General features: G+C 40.6%; 1 protein-coding gene across 1 annotated transcript in view; it reads left to right on the top strand.

Moving 5' to 3' along the window:
- odad2 (outer dynein arm docking complex subunit 2) overlaps window positions 1–18,803 on the top strand; it is a 118,393-nt gene extending 99,590 nt beyond the window's left edge. Inside the window, exon 23 of the mRNA XM_057824972.1 lies at window positions 18,630–18,803. Within this exon, the coding sequence (XP_057680955.1) occupies window positions 18,630–18,755 (126 nt within the window). The 3' untranslated portion in view covers window positions 18,756–18,803. The remainder of the gene's footprint in view (window positions 1–18,629) is intronic.
- The last annotated feature ends 1,286 nt before the right edge of the window (window positions 18,804–20,089 follow it).

Raw genomic sequence — 20,089 nt, 5'->3', positions numbered from 1 at the left:
GAATATGGTACGCCCACCGGTGTCGTGCGAATGTAGTTACCCAAGTCTGGGAGGAGCCACTGCACTGCACTGATTTGCTTGATTTCCGTGTTTTGGTGATGTAGTTATCTACGAGGTTTTAAAACATGGCACATCCATCCAAAAAAAAACGTTTTTTCTCTTGTATACCGTAACATATGTACTGAACATTAAAAAAGGCAATGTTTCACTCTTTTACTCATAGGATGACCTATAACTCTTATTACTGTAATTCAAGACCTTTATGGAGTTTCTCCAGTTTAATAAACGTTGATGTCCAAAATATATAACTGTCGTTATTTTCTTGCTTCAATTAATTGTTTAAGTCGACATAACTCATAACTAAAGAGTGTGTGCGCACTCCCGCGGCCAGGGGACACAATTTTTGACGGGGGTAACTACATTGGCAAGACACCGATCGTGGCTCTGTTGTACAATTTGCGTCTTTAGTGGGGCAAATTTAAACTCCGCTCACCATTTTGACGGTGGTCTCTAGCGTTTCATGGTCTACATTTTCAATCCTTGGTTCTTGCTCAATAGTTGTTGTCGCTTTTGAAAGCTTAGGTTTGAAAAAATTATGTATATCCATCTTGCCTTTTCGGTCCTCGCGTGGTTTTGGCTAAGCAAAGCAAATGGTGCTAGTCACATAATCTGTTTGAAAAATAATTTCGAACCATTCTAAAAATATCTTTTTTGTTCATTTCATTCATTTTTTTGTTTTTGTTTTATTGCTTTACAACTTTTATAGGCAATATTTTACCAGAAAATTCTTAATTTTAAAATCATATACTGTATAGGAAAGTCAATCCGCTTATGTTTATAGACCATATTTGTGCAACAAAATAGTAAAAAATACCAATTAAAGGTCAAACTTTTTTTGTCAATTTATTTAGTTTACATTACCGTGTTGCAAAATTGCAACGTGCCCAAGAACAAATCTTTTTTTGAAACGGTGTCCTGACAAATTATGCTACACGACGAAACGTGCTGCCAATCCCCAGTGCGCTTGTGCAGGCATGCACACATCAGTTAAAAGCAGCAAGTACTTATTATTTTCATTTTTAGTGAGCCTTTTTATTTATGGAGTAAGAGCTGTCAAAAAGATTTGTACTCATATTTACACATTCGTGTTCGTATATAAAAGACTCACACTCACGCATCTGTGGTCGTATTTAGGTATTTGTATCTGTAATCACAAAATTCTGACGCCGTTAGAGGATTCGCGGATGGATTAGTTTCCCCTGAAACCTACGTGACGTGATTTCAAGGCTTTGTAGTCTTAGCCGTAAACTTGCATTTGTCTACAGATAAAATTCGGCGTCGACGAAAAGAGAGTTGTATTAACATACCCACAAAGAAAATCCGACGTCAGAATTTTGTGGTTAGGGCTACAAATGCCGAATACGAACACAAATGCATAAATATGAGTACGAATCTTTTTGACAGCTACTTTACTCCATATTTTTTTACCTTTCCATTGCCTCAAAATACTTTTGACGTGTGTCTTCCTATGATAGCTTTTAAGCATTGTGTTTTCTTTGGGTTGCTATAAAGCAGAATGTTTATCACATTAGTCACATAGTGTATTTAAACCACCCTTATTTGATATGATTACTTTTAAGTATTTTCTTAATGCATTTTTTAGTACGTTCTTCCTGAATGCATCCAAACAAAACAAGCTGAAAGCGCACAGTAGTACTTTGGGTGTCAAATTCGCCATTGGTAGACGTTTTGCCGGTGTAGGATATTTTGGCAGAACAACAGTAATAACAAGGAACATTTGTAACAAACAAAATTCTTAAGAACAAGAATTTTTTTTGTAAAAACAATGTGATCCCTTAACTGCGCAAAATAAGTGAACTATAGGAGGAACAACTTTACAAAGTTCAGCTGCAGTTATTTTGTTATTTAGAGGCGAAGAGGGTTCTCGAAAAAATGGTTTCAATGTCGACGCACCTGCTGCTTGCTTTAGTCTTTCATGTTTCGTGCTCTCCGCGTGGCGTTCTACGGCCGCTCTGCTCCTGCTGCTCACGTCTCCTTTTGGCGAGGAAATCGTGCTCTTTCGTCCATTCAAAGTTAAAAGATGTCCGCCGTTTTGGCACGTTTGCTAGCACAGTTGTAAAATCTCTGCCAGGAAATGAAGTAGCCACACATGAAGCTTTGTTTACATTATATTGAACCATGATATAGGTTGTTTTTAACTGAAGCCACTCTTGGCCAATCACAGACTAGTTGTGACAACCGGGGGACTGCGTTGCGTCACATAAACTGGACCGCGGCTCATTTTCTTGAAAGCCAGACAAATGGCGCCCAGTTGATGGGTTGTGGCAGACGCCGAACACATCACTTAAAGGGATCCTCAATCCTTAAGACATGTAATTCTTAAAGATAAATGTTAGTATGAGTTATAATAATTTGATATTAAAACCCCTCTTAATGTTTTCGGTTTCATAAAATTTGTAAAATCATTTTAACTGATATGTCGTCATTCTTGTTGACGTCACAGTGCGGTGACGTCACATGGCCCGCTGCCGAACTTCCAGCGTGTCACTAGTTAGCTACCCCAACATATCGTCGGTTCTGCCCTTCCAATTTGAACCAGAGCGGAAAAGTGAAGAGCAGTATAGCACTGTCGGTCGTTCACAAGACGAGCAGCAAAGGCAAAATGCAGAGCAGGAAATACCTGATGAGACAAGAGTTGGGCAAAACGTGGTGTACTGGTGGCAAGTGCGTCACAGTGACAAAAGAGCGAGATAGTGCGTGCTGTCGAGGAATCCGGTTTTTGTTAGGAGATCTTCAAGGTGAACTATTGCATGATCAAACTTATTCGAATATAATTATGTAGATTGTTAGCATCCAGAGCTGTCGTGTGCTTTACATAAACCCTCACTGAAGGTAATAAAACTATGAATGCACACATGTGATAGTCAGGATCGGAATGGTGTCGTGGCTGACTGTCATCATTAAATTCGTCATCTGCAGGGATCAAATCCTGGGATCAAGTGTCCTCCATGTCTTGTACATTCAACCCACGTTTGGCTACGTAAGGGTGGTCCATATTAAGTCCTCGGCGCGCATTAGCTGGCCACTGTACCGCTGCATCAGTCGTGTCTGGTTTAGTTTGAGTGGCAGCATCACTCATATTAGGTGAATACTGAACAGACACAATTACTGCCTGATGAACTGAAAGTACAGGTGAAATATTACCTTCCTCTGTGACTAGCGGTACGCCTGAAGGTTTGCCTACCGCTGTAGCAACAGGAGCGGCTTGACTGCTTAAGAGAGCGGCCAGAGTCTTTGGCGCTTTATTGCGCGCATTTCACTCTCTTTTCGAGCGCGTTGAGGCTTCTTGTGAGGGAAAATTGTTGGAACAGCATTTGATTTTAGTCTCCGCTTATATCCAGCTGCTCTGTTGAGCTCTTTCATAAGTTGTCGTCGACTAAAAGCCTCGAACGCGGTAGGAGAAAAATGGCGAGAGCTAAGCCTTGGGTCTTTGGGAAGTTTTGTCAGTCTACAGGCAGTTTCCCAAATCTTTCTCCTCTTCTTGTCAATAGGAAATCTATGGAAACTCCCACAACTCCCCTTGTTTCAAATTGACTGGAAATTGCATCCAAAAGCAGCACTCGTGGCATTTTACTTAGCGAGTTTAGACAGCAATACACAGTTGTTGTACACAATTGAAACGTCCCATTTACGTCATCACTCCGGGCCCGCAAAACATAGGGACAACTATTGGTCAAAATATGTACTAGATATTATACAATATTGCCACTGATTTAACATTTTGTGTGTTTCTAAAAACATTTTAGTACAAGAGAACAATTGTGGTTTATTAGAGCCTACATGTGTTCGTCCTAAAACCAGACAGGTGGTCACCCTACTTTTGCATCTAAGGGAGAAGTTGCTTATTTAATACTCCTTGCATCTTTCATTTCACTAACAGACAAGGTAGCGGTACACTCTCTGGCTTACTAAAGGTTGCAGTCATTGTTGTTAACAATGACTTCCTTTACCATCGACTCTCAGCTAAACTTGGCTAACCACACATCCTGAATCATGGCAACGCTGGTAGCTGATGGAGCCATAATATTAGGTTAGGGAGGTGGAAGTCTGAACTACCTGCAGCTGGTCAAAGCTGAGCACACTTAACACTGTGACACCTACATGTGCGATAGGATATGTGCAATCGTGTGCACAGCCCTCCCAAACTGCCTTAGAGGGGAGGAAGGAGGGGGTTATATGAAGCGTGTACACTTCCTTTTCCTCTCGTCTTGGAGGTCACTGGAGTTCTGTAAAGTGCAAAAACCTCAAAAGAGCACGATTCCCAATTTCAAACGTTGCGGAAAGTGTTCGCCACAGTCGGGGAATATCTAACAAGTGGTGTTTTATATTCTATGAGATCCCAGCTGGGAGGGAAAGCGCGAGCTTGAGGGGGAAAAAAGGGGCGGCAAAGAGAGACACGCTTATCTTAGCGGAGCCGCGTGCTTCGGGAGAACTTATTTGGCGACTTCTGAATAACGTGCAGTGAAGGTGGCAACATCCCGGCCTCTGGCACCTTTCAGGCATCCTCTCCTCTCACAAAAGAGACTTGTTAGCATGCTGCATGTTTTCTCCAGCCTGTGGATGAGAGTTTGCTCAACGAGGTGTTTTGGATGCTATTTTAAAATCATATAAAACCAAAGGGCAAATGTTTCACATATTCCCAACACTGCTGTATTGACATGAACTGACATGTCTGTTTGCTGTGTACCTTCTGCCAGATGAAGTGAATAAACACTGGTCTGTGTAAAATCCTTGTAATTGTGTACATGCAAACAAAGTCATGCAATTGTTTGCTTTATGTTTGTGTTTGTGCTGAAACCTTTGGGAATGTTCTTTTGTGCTGGTTTGCTTACCACACAATTGTGCAGGGATGGGAACATTGTGAGGTTTTAGTTTCATTTCAAATATGGATGAACAAAGTTTTTAATGGTTAGGGAGAATGGGGACAAGCTAGGCAAATGTGACAGGCCATGACCTTCCATTGCATATGAAACATTTCTAGAACTAATTGTTGAATTTACAGTACTTAGAGAGCAAGCTTGCACACTCACATTGACATGTGCAGTGCATGTCAAAAGTATTGGTACTAGGGTTGTTCCGATCATGTTTTTTTGCTCCCGATCCGATCCCGATCATTTTAGTTTGAGTATCTGCTATTCCCGATATTTCCCGATCCGATTGCTTTTTTTTGCTTCCGATTCAATTCCAATCATTCCCGATAATGTTTCCCGATCATATACATTTTGGCAATGCATTAAGAAAAAAATGAATAAAACCCGGACGAATATATACATTCAACATACAGTACATAAGTACTGTATTTGTTTATTATGACAATAAATCCTCAAGATGGCATTTACATTATTAACATTCTTTCTGTGAGAGGGATCCACGGATAGAAAGACTTGTGACTTTGTATATTGTGACTAAATATCGCCATCTAGTGTATTTGTTGAGCTTTCAGTAAATGATACTGTAGCCATGCCCAAATGCATGATGGGAAGTGGAACCATGACTGTGCGTAGTGCTACCAATTGATATATCTTCTCTGCGTTGGGAAATAACATAAGGTGTTAAGAAAAAGATCAATTGCTACCTTGATTCCCCGCATTGCTTTCCATGATATGACTAATCCAGTGCTTCTCAATTATTTTCTGTCACGCCCCCCCAAGGAAGACGTAAATGCGCCCCCCCAAACTCTCTGCCGCCAATGTAAATAGTATCATTTGTCTATAAAATTACTATTATAAATACGCATCTGCCTAACATTGTGTCCTTTTTTTTCTATTAAAGAAAAAAAGTAACGTAGATCAACTTATAATAAAGTATAACTTTATTAACATTGTTTTGTTTGTAACAGAGAAGACTTGACGTGCATCAATTTGCCTGAATTTTTAAAAAAAAATCACAGCCAAACTAAAAATACACTCAAGGTACATTTTTGACCATTTGATACAGAAAAATAAAATGTCATAAAATCAGTAAATAATAACAAATTAAAATTGATTAGAAACATTCACTCATGAGGACAATGTGCCAAAAAATTTGACCGAAAAAACAAATCTGAGTAAAAGAAGAAAAAAAAGTGTCCTTGGACAGGACAGTTCTTATTTTTGCTGCTCACAGTATTTACCTCCTTTGCAATGGTGTGGAGTTATTTTTGCAATGAGCATGCTAACAATGCTCACTAGCTTACTGATATAACACTGACAAAGCAGGATGATTGTTGGCAATATTCGGCACGTTTTCACTGAAAAAAATCAAGCGGCTTAACAATGACATTGGGGTCTAATGTCTTTAAGTGGCGTTTTAATTGATTTGGCTTTTGGCTGTCTGCTATAATTATTTTTAGACACAGTAAACAGTGGTCTTTCATCATCACCCACTGTATTAAAAGTCAAAGCTAAAAGGCAAACGGCACGAAAAAAGCGCATTCACGGCGGCCGAGGTAGAACCGTAGGTGAGGGCGGTCGTCGTGACGATCCCAAGCCGAAAACGGCACTTCTCGGGCGGCGACGTGAGAACCGGACAAGACAGTGGGTCGCTGCGTGAGTGAGTCCGGTCGGAAAACGGCTTTCGAAAACGGCGGTGGCACACTGCTCTTCATATCTGTTGTCTGTGTGTGCTCAGTGCTCTTCCTTAGTTCAAAAATACTGCGCGCACTCTGAAAATGAGAGCGCCACTGCCACCTACTGAGTGGATGTGCAAGTACACTTTATTCCAGTACGGCAAAAAAAAAACATGTTCCCCGAGGTCACATGCGCCCCCCTTGGCATCGCTCTGCGCCCCCCCAGGGGGGCGCGCCCCACTATTTGAGAAGTACTGGACTAATCGAAGGGAGAGGGATTGTTAGGCTTTAGCCAATTAAAAAAAGGCTCCAAAGGCTGCCAAAATTCACTCTACTCATTTTACGCTGCCTTTTATCTCTCTATATGGGTAAAACAGTGCCATTACAGATTGAGCGCGACAATGCTTGAGTGGGTCGTGCAGCGCATGCATTAATTGCGTTAAATATTTCAATGTGATACATTTTTGGAAAAATTAATTACCGCCCTTATAGGGATAAATTTGATAACCCTACCTTGAGCCTAAACTAAAGACTCTGGATGAGTGTAACATATTAAGTCTGTAACGTTAAATACAATTAGAAAACGATTTAATTAAAATATATATATACAGTGGGGAGAACAAGTATTTGATACACTCACAATGGGAAAACCCATTGGCAGTGTATCAAATACTTGTTCTCCCCACTGTATATATATTAAAAAAAGGCATGGCCAATATTTTTTTGCCGATTCCGATACTTTGAAAATGACGTGATCGGAACCGATCGATTGGCATCCCGATTAGACATCTCTATTTGGTACCCCTGCAATTCTGTCAGATAATGTTCAATTTCTCCCAGAAAATGCAATTAGAAATGCGTTGGTAGTAATATGTTCATTTATTTCACTTGCAATGAAAAAACACAAAAAAGAGTGAAAAAAAAAAAATGTTATCATTTTACACAAAACTCCAAAAATGGGCCGGACAAAACTATTGGCACCCTCAGCCTAATACTTGGTAGCACAACCTTTAGACAAAATAACTGCAAAAAAACTCTTCCAGTATCCATCAATTCATTTTTCCTTCGATGCTCTGCTGGAATTTTAGACCATTCCTCCTTGGCCAACTGCTCCAGGTCTCTGAGATTTGAAGGTTGCCTTCTCCAAACTGCCATTTTCAGATCTCTCCACGGGTGTTCAATGGGATTCAGGTTTGGACTCACTGCTGGCCGCTTTAGAAGTCTCCAGTGCTTTCTCTCAAACCATTTTCTAGTGCTTTTTGAAGTGTGTTTTGATCGTTGTCCTGCTGAAAGACTCATGACCTTTGAGGGAGACCCAGCATTCTCACATTGGGCCCTACATTATGCTGCAAAATTTGTTGGTAGTCTTCAGACTTCATGATGCCATGCAAACTCCAACCTGGCTTTTTTATGTCTCTGGGTCAGAAGAGGGTCTTCCTGGGTATCCTACTATAGAGTCCCTTTCATTCAGAGGCCAACGGATAGTACGGGTTGACACTGAAGTACCCTCGGACTGCGGGACAGCTTGAACTTGTTTGGATGTTCGTCGAGGTTCTTTATCCACCATCCGCACGCACAATCTTTCATTGAAATCCATCGTCATTTTTTTTTTTTTCCATCTGTATCTAGGGAGTTTAGCCATAATGCCATGGGCTTTACACTTATTGATGACACTGCGCACTGTAGACACAGGAACAATCAGGTCTTTAGAGATGGACTTGTAGCCTTGAAACTGCCATGCTTCCTCACAATTTTGTTTCTCAAGTCCTCAGACAGTTCTTTGGTCTTTTTTCTTTTCTCCACGCTCAATGTGGGACACACAAGGAGTCAACGTTAATCCATTTTAACTGGCTGCAAATGTGATTTAGTTATGTTCCACAGGTAAGTACAGGTGCTGTTAATTACACAGATTAGAGAAGCGTCACATGATTTTTCAAAGGGTGACAATTCTTTTGTCTTTTCTCTTTTGTGTTTTTTTTTTTTTTTATCGCAACTAAAATAAATCAAGATCTTACTACCAAAGCATTTGTAATTGCAATCATTTTCTGGGAGAAATTGAGCATTATCTGACAGAATTGCAGGGGTGACAATACTTTTGACCAGGACTGTATTTTGTTAGAAAAGATTGATTATTCAATTATTAGTTTAAAGCAAATATTATTAGATATTTATTTAGCAGCAATATGTGAGCAAATGTTGAAATGAAATTGTGTGTCTCCACCCCCTTGAAAGAGGGTGGAGACAGGTAAAGCTTAAAGCCCATTGGGTAAAGGCTGTTCCTGACCAGGCTAGATCCAGAGACTCGGTTGCCAGAGTAACTGACAGTTTCATGGACCGTTTACATGGTGATGCTGCGCCACCAAAACAGAATGGCCTCGCCTTTACATGGTGACGGTGAAAATGGAACGATTCCGGCCTCCACAGCAGAAGGATTCGATTACAGGGATTGCTTCGCAACCATATAATTGGAACGCTCTCACTTCAATGATGTCAGCACTCACATCACTTTTGGTATGGGCAGTCGCTGCTAGTAAACATTCAAAACAGTAAACATGGCAGAACGGTAGTTTTAATTTACTGTTTTTATAATATTTGTAATCTAAATATATTTTCACATTTTTGTGCCTTTTGAAGCAAAAGGAAATAAAACATTGCTTCGAGTGTGCGTGTACGTTGTCTTCCGGGCTGAGGAGGTTGTTGTCAAGGAAGTGCGACTTTGGTTGTCGCCTTGCAAAACTGCACTGCCCTCTAACGCCTGGCATGAATACTACATCATTTTCACTCTGAATTGAAACATCGCTCAAATGGAGACTGAACCAAGACAGAACCATGTAAATGCAAATATGAAATTTGTCATATTCTTGGAGCATCACCATGTAAACGGCCTCTTAGCCTTCCGTTTTCGCTGTCATCATGTTAAGGTGAGGCAGTTTTAGTTACTATTACTAGGGGTGTGACAAAATATCGAAATGGTGATTTATCGTTATACTTTGTATCCCAAAAGGTTATCAATATGCTCCTGCCAAGAATCAAGATTTCGTTTTAAAAAGGTGTCACTGTTTTTTTTTTTTTGTTTTTTTTTTTTAAGGGAACCAACAAGTTGCTACCAAAATCTTACCACCATAATAGTGTCTCAGTTAACTATAAGGCTGCATTAATGGTGCTCGACGCCCATCATTTAGACTGGGAACGTTTGTTCATTCGAAACCAGAGCATTTACAGTTATTCTGTCCAATTTTCAGGGCATTTGCAGTTCACTTGCTGTTCATTTTAGGGCATTTACAGGTCATTTCCTGTTGAGTTTGAGTCACTGCCTATTGATTCGGGTGATTCCCAGGTCACTTCCTGCTCTGTAATTCAAAATAAACAGGAAGTGACCCATGAAATACCCCCAAATCAACAGGAAGTAACTGAAAATCAACAGGAAAATGACCTTAAATGGCCCAAAATGACCTCATTGCCTGGCATTGGCTGTCACTGACGGCCATAGACGTTCAATCCGTTTGAAGTGGGAGGGATGGCAGCGAATGAACCCTCCCAGTTCAAATGGATTGGATGTCTACAAGTGATAAACTCATTCCACTTCACAGCAGAAGCTTGTTTTTCTGTTGATTAGTTGTTTGTAGAATATCCTAGAATAATTTCTTGACCAATGTATCGGTAATCGTTGTATCTCCATATCGTCAGATCATCGTTATCGTAAGCTTTGTATCGCAAATCGTATCTTATTGTGAGGTACCAAGAGGTTCCCACTCCTAACTATTACTATACTATTAGTTACTAGTAAGGTTAAGGTTCCGCAAATGTGGAAACTAAGGGAATGTTCACATGGTGACACTCCAAGAATACGATGAACTTCATGTTTGCATTTATATGGCTCGTCTCCATTCGAATAATGTCGCAATTACGCTTAAAAACGATGAAGTATTGGACAATGCAGTTTAACAAGGTGACAGCCAATGATGCACTTATTTGACAACAAAGTTCCTCAGCAGGGAAGACAACTCCACTCCAAGCATTGACGTTTTTTTTTTTTTTTTTTTTCGTTTTTCTTTTTTTATTTTAACCCCCCTACCTTTTATTTTGGAGTTACAGTGCTGCTCAAAAGTTTGTGAACCCCCTCAACATTTTGGAATTTTCTATAATTTCAACCTGATTTCCTAATCAATCAATTCAGTAGTTTTTTTTTGTTTTTTCAACAGTTGTGTTGTCGAGACTAAATTAAAAAGAGTTTTCATCAACTGATGTAGGTGCAAAATTGAACTGTTTGGTCACAACCAAAACCGCCATGTCTGGCGAAAAGTCAACACTGCATACCACCAAAAGAACCTTCTCCCAACAGTGAAGCATGGAGGTGGGAATGTCAAGATCTGGGCTTGCTTTTCATCCTCAGGACCTGGACAACTCCACATAGTCCAGGGAATCATGAATTCTGAGGAATATTGTCAAATCCTAGAACATAACCTGACGCCATCTGTTTTGAAGTTAAAGCTTGGCAGAAGGTGGATCATGCAACATGATAATGATCCAAAGCATTCCAGCAATACAACCAAGGAATGGCTGAAAAAGAAGAAGATTCGTGTTCTGGACTGGCCCAGTCAAAGGCCTGACCTAAATCCCATTGAAATGCTGTGGCGGGACCTGAAGCGAGCAGTTCATGCCAGACGCCCATCAAACCTCTCTCAACTGACTGCGTTCTGCAAGGAAGAATGGGCAAAAATCCCCCAAAGTAGATGTGAGAGGCTGATTAGTCACTACAGAAACCGTTTGGTTGAGGTAATCTCTGCAAAAGGAGGCGCAATATCCTATTAACTGAAGGGGTTCACATACTTTTGCACACATGATATCTGAGTTTTTCTTAAATCAACCACTTTTGTTAAATAAAGAATGACAATATAACTATTTCTTTTGTTTCAGTCCATTATTTGGAATGTCAGTATTGTGGATTTGGGTATAACTTAACATTTAATAAGGTTATTTTAGTTTTTTTTACAAAAAATCTGACCATCGCTGTGGGGTTCACAAACTTTCGAGCAGCACTGTATATTCAAGGTTTTTCTGTATATTTAATTCTGTCGTATTTGTTGTCTGTTTTCTGTTCTTTACAAGTTTAAATGATTGTATAACATTGCTTGTCAATAAAAATAAAAAAAACTTAACAAAAAAACACCGAAGCAATGGTATCCATGCGTTTAACAAAAAATATAATGTATTTAAATTTAAAATATTATAAAAACAGTAAATTAAAGCCATCGTTCCGTCATGTTTTCTGTTTTGAATGTTTGCTAGCAGCGACTGTGCATGCCTAAAGTGACGTGTGCGAGTGCTGACGTCATTTAAGCAAGAGCGTTCCATTCATTTATTGGCGGCGCAATCCCCGCAATGGAATCCTTCCGCTTTGGAGCCCGGAATCAAAAGTTTGCGTCATCGCTTTTCGTTTTCACTGTCACCATGTAAAGGCGGGGCCATTCTGCAACACAATTTTTGCATCTTGGTGTCACAGCATCACCATGTAAATGGCCCATAAGTTGGACCTCAAAGCAGACAACAACCAAGGGATGCATTCCAAGGGCGTTGGTTTGGTCTCAACATTGGTGGGGACGATATAACAGCATAACCCGTATGTAAACTTTTTGCTGCAACGGGACATTAATAAGACCGAAAACATTGGGTAAACGGGGGTCAGAGCTATATTTCTCCCGAATATGAACCTAATTAAATGAATGGCCAAATCAAGGGTGCTCATTACATCGATCGCGATCAGCCAGTCGATCACAACACTAGTGTGGGTAGCTCGCGGTATCCCAAAAAAAAAAAAAAATAATAATAATAATGTAAATCGGAATTAAATATGATTATGTTGTGTGTATTCAGTTTTGCAGGTTAGCAAGTTCACACAGTTTAATGTTATGCTAACTTTGATGCAGGTTGGACTTTGAGTAGCAAAATTAGTGGTGTGTTTCCCACCTCCACAACATTGACGTCTTATTACATTACTTACAGTGACAGCTGCTGGCTGAACAAACTTCTAATACTGTATCCCTCCTCTTCAAAAGGGTCGGATGAGGCGGCATGTTGTTGACATGCATTTCTTTCAAGGCTGTGTGAGTGTCAGCATGCGTTTGTGTAGGGTGGGTGGTTCAAGTCATCAGCCAATCAAACGTGCGTTTTAAGGGGGGGGAAAAATGGACTAGCACTTTCAGCAGTTGTGTCCCACCGTTCGTATGCAAACCTACGCCCGATTCAAGGGTTTATTAAATAAATACATATAAAAAAAAAAAAACATGCTGTCGTAAAAAGGGGGATTAACAAAATGGGACCATGACAGCAGGTTGACGGGGATTAATAATTCTAACCTGAGGGTAAACCAAGCCAGAAAGCAGTAAGACAATAAGACAACAAAATAACACACTCAAATATCTGCACAAGTGGGAGCATTTCAAAACGAGGGCAGCAGATGAACAAAAACCAAGGCAGGGGAGAAACTAGCAAAATAACGTAAATTGATAATGTACTGTTGAACTTGATGACGCTTTGTAATAAAAAATATTTGTGTGACAGCTTTCCATCGAGGCTTTTACAGTGCTGGCCAAAAGTTTTGGCACCCCTGCCATTCTGTCAGATAATGCTCAAATTCTCCCAGAAAATGATTGCAATTACAAATGCTTTGGTAGTAATATCTTAATATATTTTGCTTGCAATGAAAAAACACAAAAGAGAAAAGACAAAAGAATTGGCACCCTTTGAAAAATCATGTGATGCTTCTCTAATTTGTGTAATTAATAGCATCTGTACTTACTTGTGGCACATAACTACTTCACTCTTGCAGGCAGTTAAAATGGATTAAAGTTGAATCAACCTCTATCCTGTGTCCTTGTGTGTACCACATTAAGCATGGAGGAAGGAAAGAAGACCAAAGAACTGTCTGAGGTCTTGATAAGCAAAATTGTGAGAAAGTTTGGGCAATCTCAAGGCTACAAGTCCATCTCCAAAGACCTAAATGTTCCTGTGTCTACCATGCGTAGTGTCATCAATATGTGTAAAGCCCCTGGCACTGTGGCTAACTTCCCTAGATGTGGACAGAAAAGAAAAATTGACGAGACATTTCAACAAAAGATTGTGCGGATGATGTATAAAGAACCTCGACTAACATCCAAACAAGTTCAAGCTGTCCTGCAGTCCGAGGGTATAACAGTGTCAACCCGTACTATCCGTCGGCGTCTAAATGAAAAGGGACTCTATGGTAGGATACCCAGTAAGACCCCACTTCTGACCCAGAGACATAAAAAAGCTAGGCTAGAGTTTGCCAAAACTTACCTGAGAAAGCCAAAAACATTTTGGAAGAATGTTCTCTGGTCTGATTAGACAAAAGTAGAGTTTTCTGAGAAAAGGCATCAATATAGAGTTTATAGGGGGAAAAAAACAAGGCCTTCAAAGAAAAGGAACACGGTCCCCACAGTCAAACATGGTGGAGGTTCCCTGATATTTTGGGGTTGCTTTGATGCCTCTGGCATTGGACTGCTTGACTGTGTGCATGGCATTAGGAAGTCTGAGGACTACCAACAAATTTTGCAGCATAATGTAGGGCCCATTGTTAGAAATCTGGGTCTCCCACAGAGGTCATGTGTCTTCCAGCAGGACAATGACCCAAAATACACTTCAAAAAGCACTAGAAAATGGTTTGTAGCATGCAATGAGTCCAGACCTGAATCCCATAGAACAGGGGTCCCCAACCTTTTTTGCACCACGGACCGGTGTGATTTGGGTCTTTTTTTCACGGACCGGTGTTCTGTCAAATTTTGCACCCTTATAAAATTTTGCTCCCAAAGCTTTTGTGGCGGTGAAAAAAGCCCTCTTTTATACTCAGTTGGACTCTCAATGTTATCCAACATTACTAAAATGCTAAAAAACTATTTACATCATAAACATACATGTGCAACACGAAAATGGCATAATTAATGCTTAACGACACGGCAAAGTCGTAAAGTGAGAGACCTGCGAGCAGTTGTGTGCAGTTAACATGGCAAACTTAATATTCCTTTCTTTAAAGTGATCCTCTAGTTTTAAGACAAGTAATTCTTAAAAGATACATCTTAGTATGAGTTATAATAATTTGACATTAAATCCCTCTTAATGTTTTCGTTTTAATAAAATTTGTAAAATTATTTTAACTGATTGTTCGCCATGGTTGTTGACGTCGCAGTGCTGTGACGTCACAAATCCCGCTGCCGGACTTCTATCGACTTCAGCGTGTCATTCATTAGCAACATCTCGTCAGTTCGTCCCTTCCAATTTGAACTAGAGCGGAAAAGTGAAGAGCACGACAGCACTGTCGGTCGTTCACAAGACGAGCAGCAAAGGCGAAATGCAGAGCAAGAAATACCTGATGAGGCAAGAGTTGGGCTAAACTTCTGGTGTACTTGCGGCAAGTGCATCTCGATGACAACGGAGCGAGAGAGCGTATGTTGTCGAGAACTCAGGTTTTTGTCAGCAGATCTTCAAGGTGAGTTATTGCGTCATCAAACTCATTCCAATATAATTGTGTAGATTGTTAGCATCCAGAGCTGTCGTATGCTTTACATACAGTACAGGCCAAAACACATTGGCATTCGTGCCTTTTTATTTTCTTGACCATTGACATTATAAACTCTCACTGAAGGCAATAAAACTATGAATGTGTGGCGAGCTAGGGAAGGATGCGGAGTATCAAACCACGGAGCTAATCCGCGTTGTTTTATTGACATTTAGGCTGCAAGAAATAGCAATGTCTGTCTGGCATGCGACCCGCGGAAGGTAACAGTTATTTCCAGCTGTTCCCTTCACAAAGTACCCCCCCCCCCCAACCACACAACGTGCCAACATAATTTCCGCCGGTGAATTCTGTTATAACTTGCTACAAATGCACACGTGTGTATTGTGTACTTAGAAAAAAGGTGAAATAACTAAAAACGTGTGATATTCTAGTATCTGCGAAGTAGCCACCCTTTTCTCTGATTACTGTTTGGCACTCTTGCCATTCTCGCGATGAGCTTTCAGAGGGAGTCCCCTAAAATGGATTTTGACTTCACATGTATGCCATTCCGGCGATGAGAATTTATTGCTTTATTAATGGGGTTGGGACATTTGTGTTGCATTGAATGAATTGCATTGGACGTGCTTTGATCAGTTTGAGTGGCAGCATCACTCATATTAGCTGAATACTGAACACACACTGCCTGATGAACTGACAGTAGAGGTGAATTATTAGCTTCCTCTGTGACTAGCGGTACGCCCGAAGGTTCGCCTCCCGCTGTAGCGACAGGAGCGGCTTGGGTGCTTAAGAGGGCGGCCAGAGTGTCTCGTCCGTCTCGCTTCATTGCGCGCATTTCACTCGATATCCGAGCAGGCTGAGGCTTCTTGTGCGGGAAAATAGTTGCAACAGCATTTGGTTTTAGTCTGCGCTTATATCTAGCCGCTCCGATGAGATCTTTCATTAGTTGTCATCTACTAAAATCCTCAAACGCGGTAGGAGAAAAATGGCGACAACAAAGCCTTGGTTGTTTGGGAAGATTTGCTTGTCTACAGGCATTTTCCCAAACCTTTCTCCTCTTCTTGTCAACAGGAAATTTGTGGAGACTCGCATCACTCTCCTTGTTTCCATTTGACTCGAAATTGCATCCATAAGCAGCACATCGTGGCATTTTACTTCGCGAGTTAAGCCAGTAATACACAGTTGTTGTACACACGCTACACGATTGGAAAAATATCATCTACGTCATCACTCCGCGCCCGCAGAACATGGCGCCAACTATCGGTCAAAATATGCCCTAAATATTATAAAATATTTCCATTGATTTAACATTTTATGTGTTTCTAACGACATATTTTAATACAAGAGAACAATTGTGATTTATTAGAGCCTACATGTCTTTAAAATCGAGGATCACTTTAAAGAAAGTTTGTAGTGTGTACTTTAGAATCGCTGTATTCGCGTTGATTTTTAACGTTACGCGCATGCCAAATTTGTCAGAACACCGTTAATGTGCGGCAGAAAAATACAGCAAATGTAAAATAACATTTGTTTTTAGCCCCGTCGCGTTAAGTGCAGGGAAAATACAACTCACCTGCTGAATCAGTGGGAGGCCTGAGCTTGTTTCGTTTTGACAAGATGGGAGAGTGAGAGAAGCTAGCTTCACAAAGATACGATGTTGGAAATTGTACCACAGTTTTTAGTGTGCTCCTAGCATGTCAGGATATTCCGAAACGACTTTAATCCAGAACCTCGGTAGAGTTGTTGTCTCAAATGTACGTTTAAGGTCGACGTCATTTGCGGTCTCTACAAGCAAATATTCCTGTTGCACAGACATGCTCGAACCACTCGGTTTATTCACATATGGGTCACGAATCCACTCCTTCGCAGTTTGTGGGTCTTTAATGATTGGGAAGCATAGATTTTGTTTTCTTCGAGGTCATCTTCTGGCCCGTCAGGTTCCCTTTTCCCCGTAAAAAATCTGTCCAAAGACGTCTGTTTTTCAGTCATTCTAGTGTGGGGGCTAATTGTTTCTGGGAACAAATGTGATGTGCCCGCCCTACGTTATACGTTATTATCGAGGCCAAGCGCACATAGATATACAAAACAAGATGTATTGCTAACAGTCCAATCAATACCTTTCTATGACGACCTTCTATCCTGTGGTTGTATATCTAGAGTAGGCAGGGATATTGGTGTGTTAAGCGGCACAGGCCAAAGTCAATCGGCCAGAATACAGTCATAAATAAATTATTTATTATTTCTGCGCGGCCCGGTACCAAATGTGCCACGGACCGGTACCCGTCTGCAGCCCTGTCGTTGGGGACCCCTGCCATAGAACACCTGTGGAGAGATGTGAAAATGGCAGTTTGGAGAAGGCACCCTTCAAATCTCAGAGACCTGGAGCAGTTGACCAAAGAAGAATGGTCTAAAATTCCAGCAGAGCATTGGAAAAAACTCATTGAGCGGTTGTTCACAGTTATTTAGTCTAAAGGTTGTGCTACCAAGTATTAGGCTGAGGGTGGCAATACATTTGTCTGGCCCATTTTTGGAGTTTTGTGTAAAATGATAATGATTTAATTTTTCTTTTCATTTTCTTTTGTTTTTTCACTGCATGCAAAATAAATGAAGCATTTGTACCAAAGCATTTGTAATTGCAATCATTTTCTGGGAGAAATTGAGCATTATCTGACAGAATTGCAGGGGTGCCAATACTTTTGGCCAGCACTGTACCTTCAGTTCATTTTGGGAATGTATTGTTTTCACTTTATTATTGATGTAAACAACCTTTTTCAAAATGACTGTGGCTTGGTTTCCTCAGTGGCTTGCCATAGGGAATTTAGGAAGAAGCACATTGAATAAATTTAGACTTATCCATTGCGCCAGAGTATTTATGCTTACATTTACTTTTATTTTGACTCTTTCCCACATTTACCCGCAAACGTAATGTAGTGATTTCACTCCAGATAAAACAGAAGGAGGGGGGGAACTCATCTTCTCAAAAACACATAGCACTCAGCAGTGGTTTCTATTTCTAAATATAGTGAGATTGCTTCTTTTCACTTGCTCCTACATGACAAAAAAAAAACAAAAAAAACCTAGCAGTAAGCAAATCTCTAAACTGTTCATTTTTGTGTGAACAAAAGATTGTGATTGTGGAAAATGCAGTGTAATCTATAAATCGTTCCATTACACAAGCCACTATAATAGTCAGATAGATATAATCTGACCTTTGAAGAGGCGGCAAGGAAGCTGAGTGATGTGGTTCATGCTCAGGTTTTAATGTCAAGCCTTCTCCGTGTGGCTTTTATGTGAAAATGTGAGCTCGCGTGCCCTTTGCACGCAAAAACACACACGGTTCATACAGTACATTCACTGGTCTGCTGCAGACAAGTGTGTTGCAATAAAACTGTCTCTTACAGACGAGCGAGTCCAATGTTTGTCTGTGTTCCCCGTGCCAGCCCAAACCTCTCTCTTGTGTACTCGTTGCAGCCTCTGATCCACTTCATGGGCTCTGATGATGAGAAGGTTCGCAACGCTGCCGCTGACTGCGTGCGCAACATTCGTCTGCTCTTTCCGGGCCAGTCCAGAGCCAAAAAATCAACACCATGCATGTAATTGAAACATGTGGCTATAAATAAAATGTTATGATTAAATCCAAAACTTGGGTTCGTATTTATTTGCTGTTGTGCTTAATCTTTGTATCAGATCTGTTACCTAGTGAGAATGAGGTAATGCATGTAGCAGTGACATCATCAAGCTAATTGTTACAAAAATGTTTTTACTATTGTTTAACGTGTCCACATAAAGATTTCCAAAACTGGATGCATACGTTTACTTTTTGTTTGGTGTTTGTGTATATTTTCATTGTTGGTGCATGTCCACTGTGAGAGAGATAATCTAAAAAGAAAAATCCAGAAATCACAATGTATGATTTTTTGAATATTTTTTTGTGTGATACAGGTACAAATAAGTATTTGAACACCTGAGAAAATGAATGTTAATATGTGGTACAGTAGCCTTTGTTTGCAATTACAGAGGTCAAACGTTTCCTGTAATTTTTATGCCAGGTTTGCAAACACTGCAAGGGGGATCTTAGCCTGCTCCTCCACACAGATCTTCTCTAGATCAGTCATGTTTTTGGGCTGTTGCTGAGAAACATGGGGTTTGAGCTCCCTGCAAATGTTTTCTATTGGGTTTAAGTCTGGAAACTGGCTAGGTCATGCAACAACCTTGATATGCTTGTTACAGAGCCATTCCTTGGTTTTTCTGGCTGTGTGCTTCGGGTCATTGTCATGTTGAAGACCTAGCCATGACCCGTCTGCAATGCTCTACTGAGGGAAGGAGGTTGTTTCCCAAAATTTCACAATACAGGGCCCCAGGGCCCTCTCCTTAATAGAGCATTCTTTCTGTCCCATGCGCAAAAAACACCCCCAAAACATGATGTTACCACCCCCATGCTTCACAGTAGGGATGGTGTTCTTGAGATAGCACCCATCACTCTTCTTCCTCAAAACACTGAGTGGAATTAAGACCCAAAAGTTACATTTTGCTCTCATCTGACCACAAAACTTGCTCCCATGACTCCTCGGCATTTTCCAAATGGTCATTGGCAAACTTAAGATGGGCCTTGACATGTGCTGGTTTAAATAGGGGAACCTTCCATGCCATGCATGATTTCAAACCATGACGCCTTAGTGTATTACCAACAGTAACTTTGAAAACAGTTGTCCCAGCTTCTTTCAGGTCATTGATCAAGTCCTGTCGTGTAGTTCTGGGCTGATTCTTCACTTTTCTTAGGATCATTGAGACCCCACGAGGTGATATCAGATTGAGATTGACCATCATGTTTAGCTTCTTCCATTTTCTTATGATTGCTCCAACAGTGGACCTTTTTTCACCAAGTTGCTTGGCAATTGCTCTGTAGCCCTTTCCAGCCTTGTGGAGGTGTA

This window comes from Corythoichthys intestinalis, chromosome 20 (assembly GCF_030265065.1).
Source record: "Corythoichthys intestinalis isolate RoL2023-P3 chromosome 20, ASM3026506v1, whole genome shotgun sequence".
In the NCBI taxonomy this organism is placed as follows: domain Eukaryota; kingdom Metazoa; phylum Chordata; class Actinopteri; order Syngnathiformes; family Syngnathidae; genus Corythoichthys; species Corythoichthys intestinalis.
This window is presented reverse-complemented; position numbering and strand designations above follow the sequence as displayed.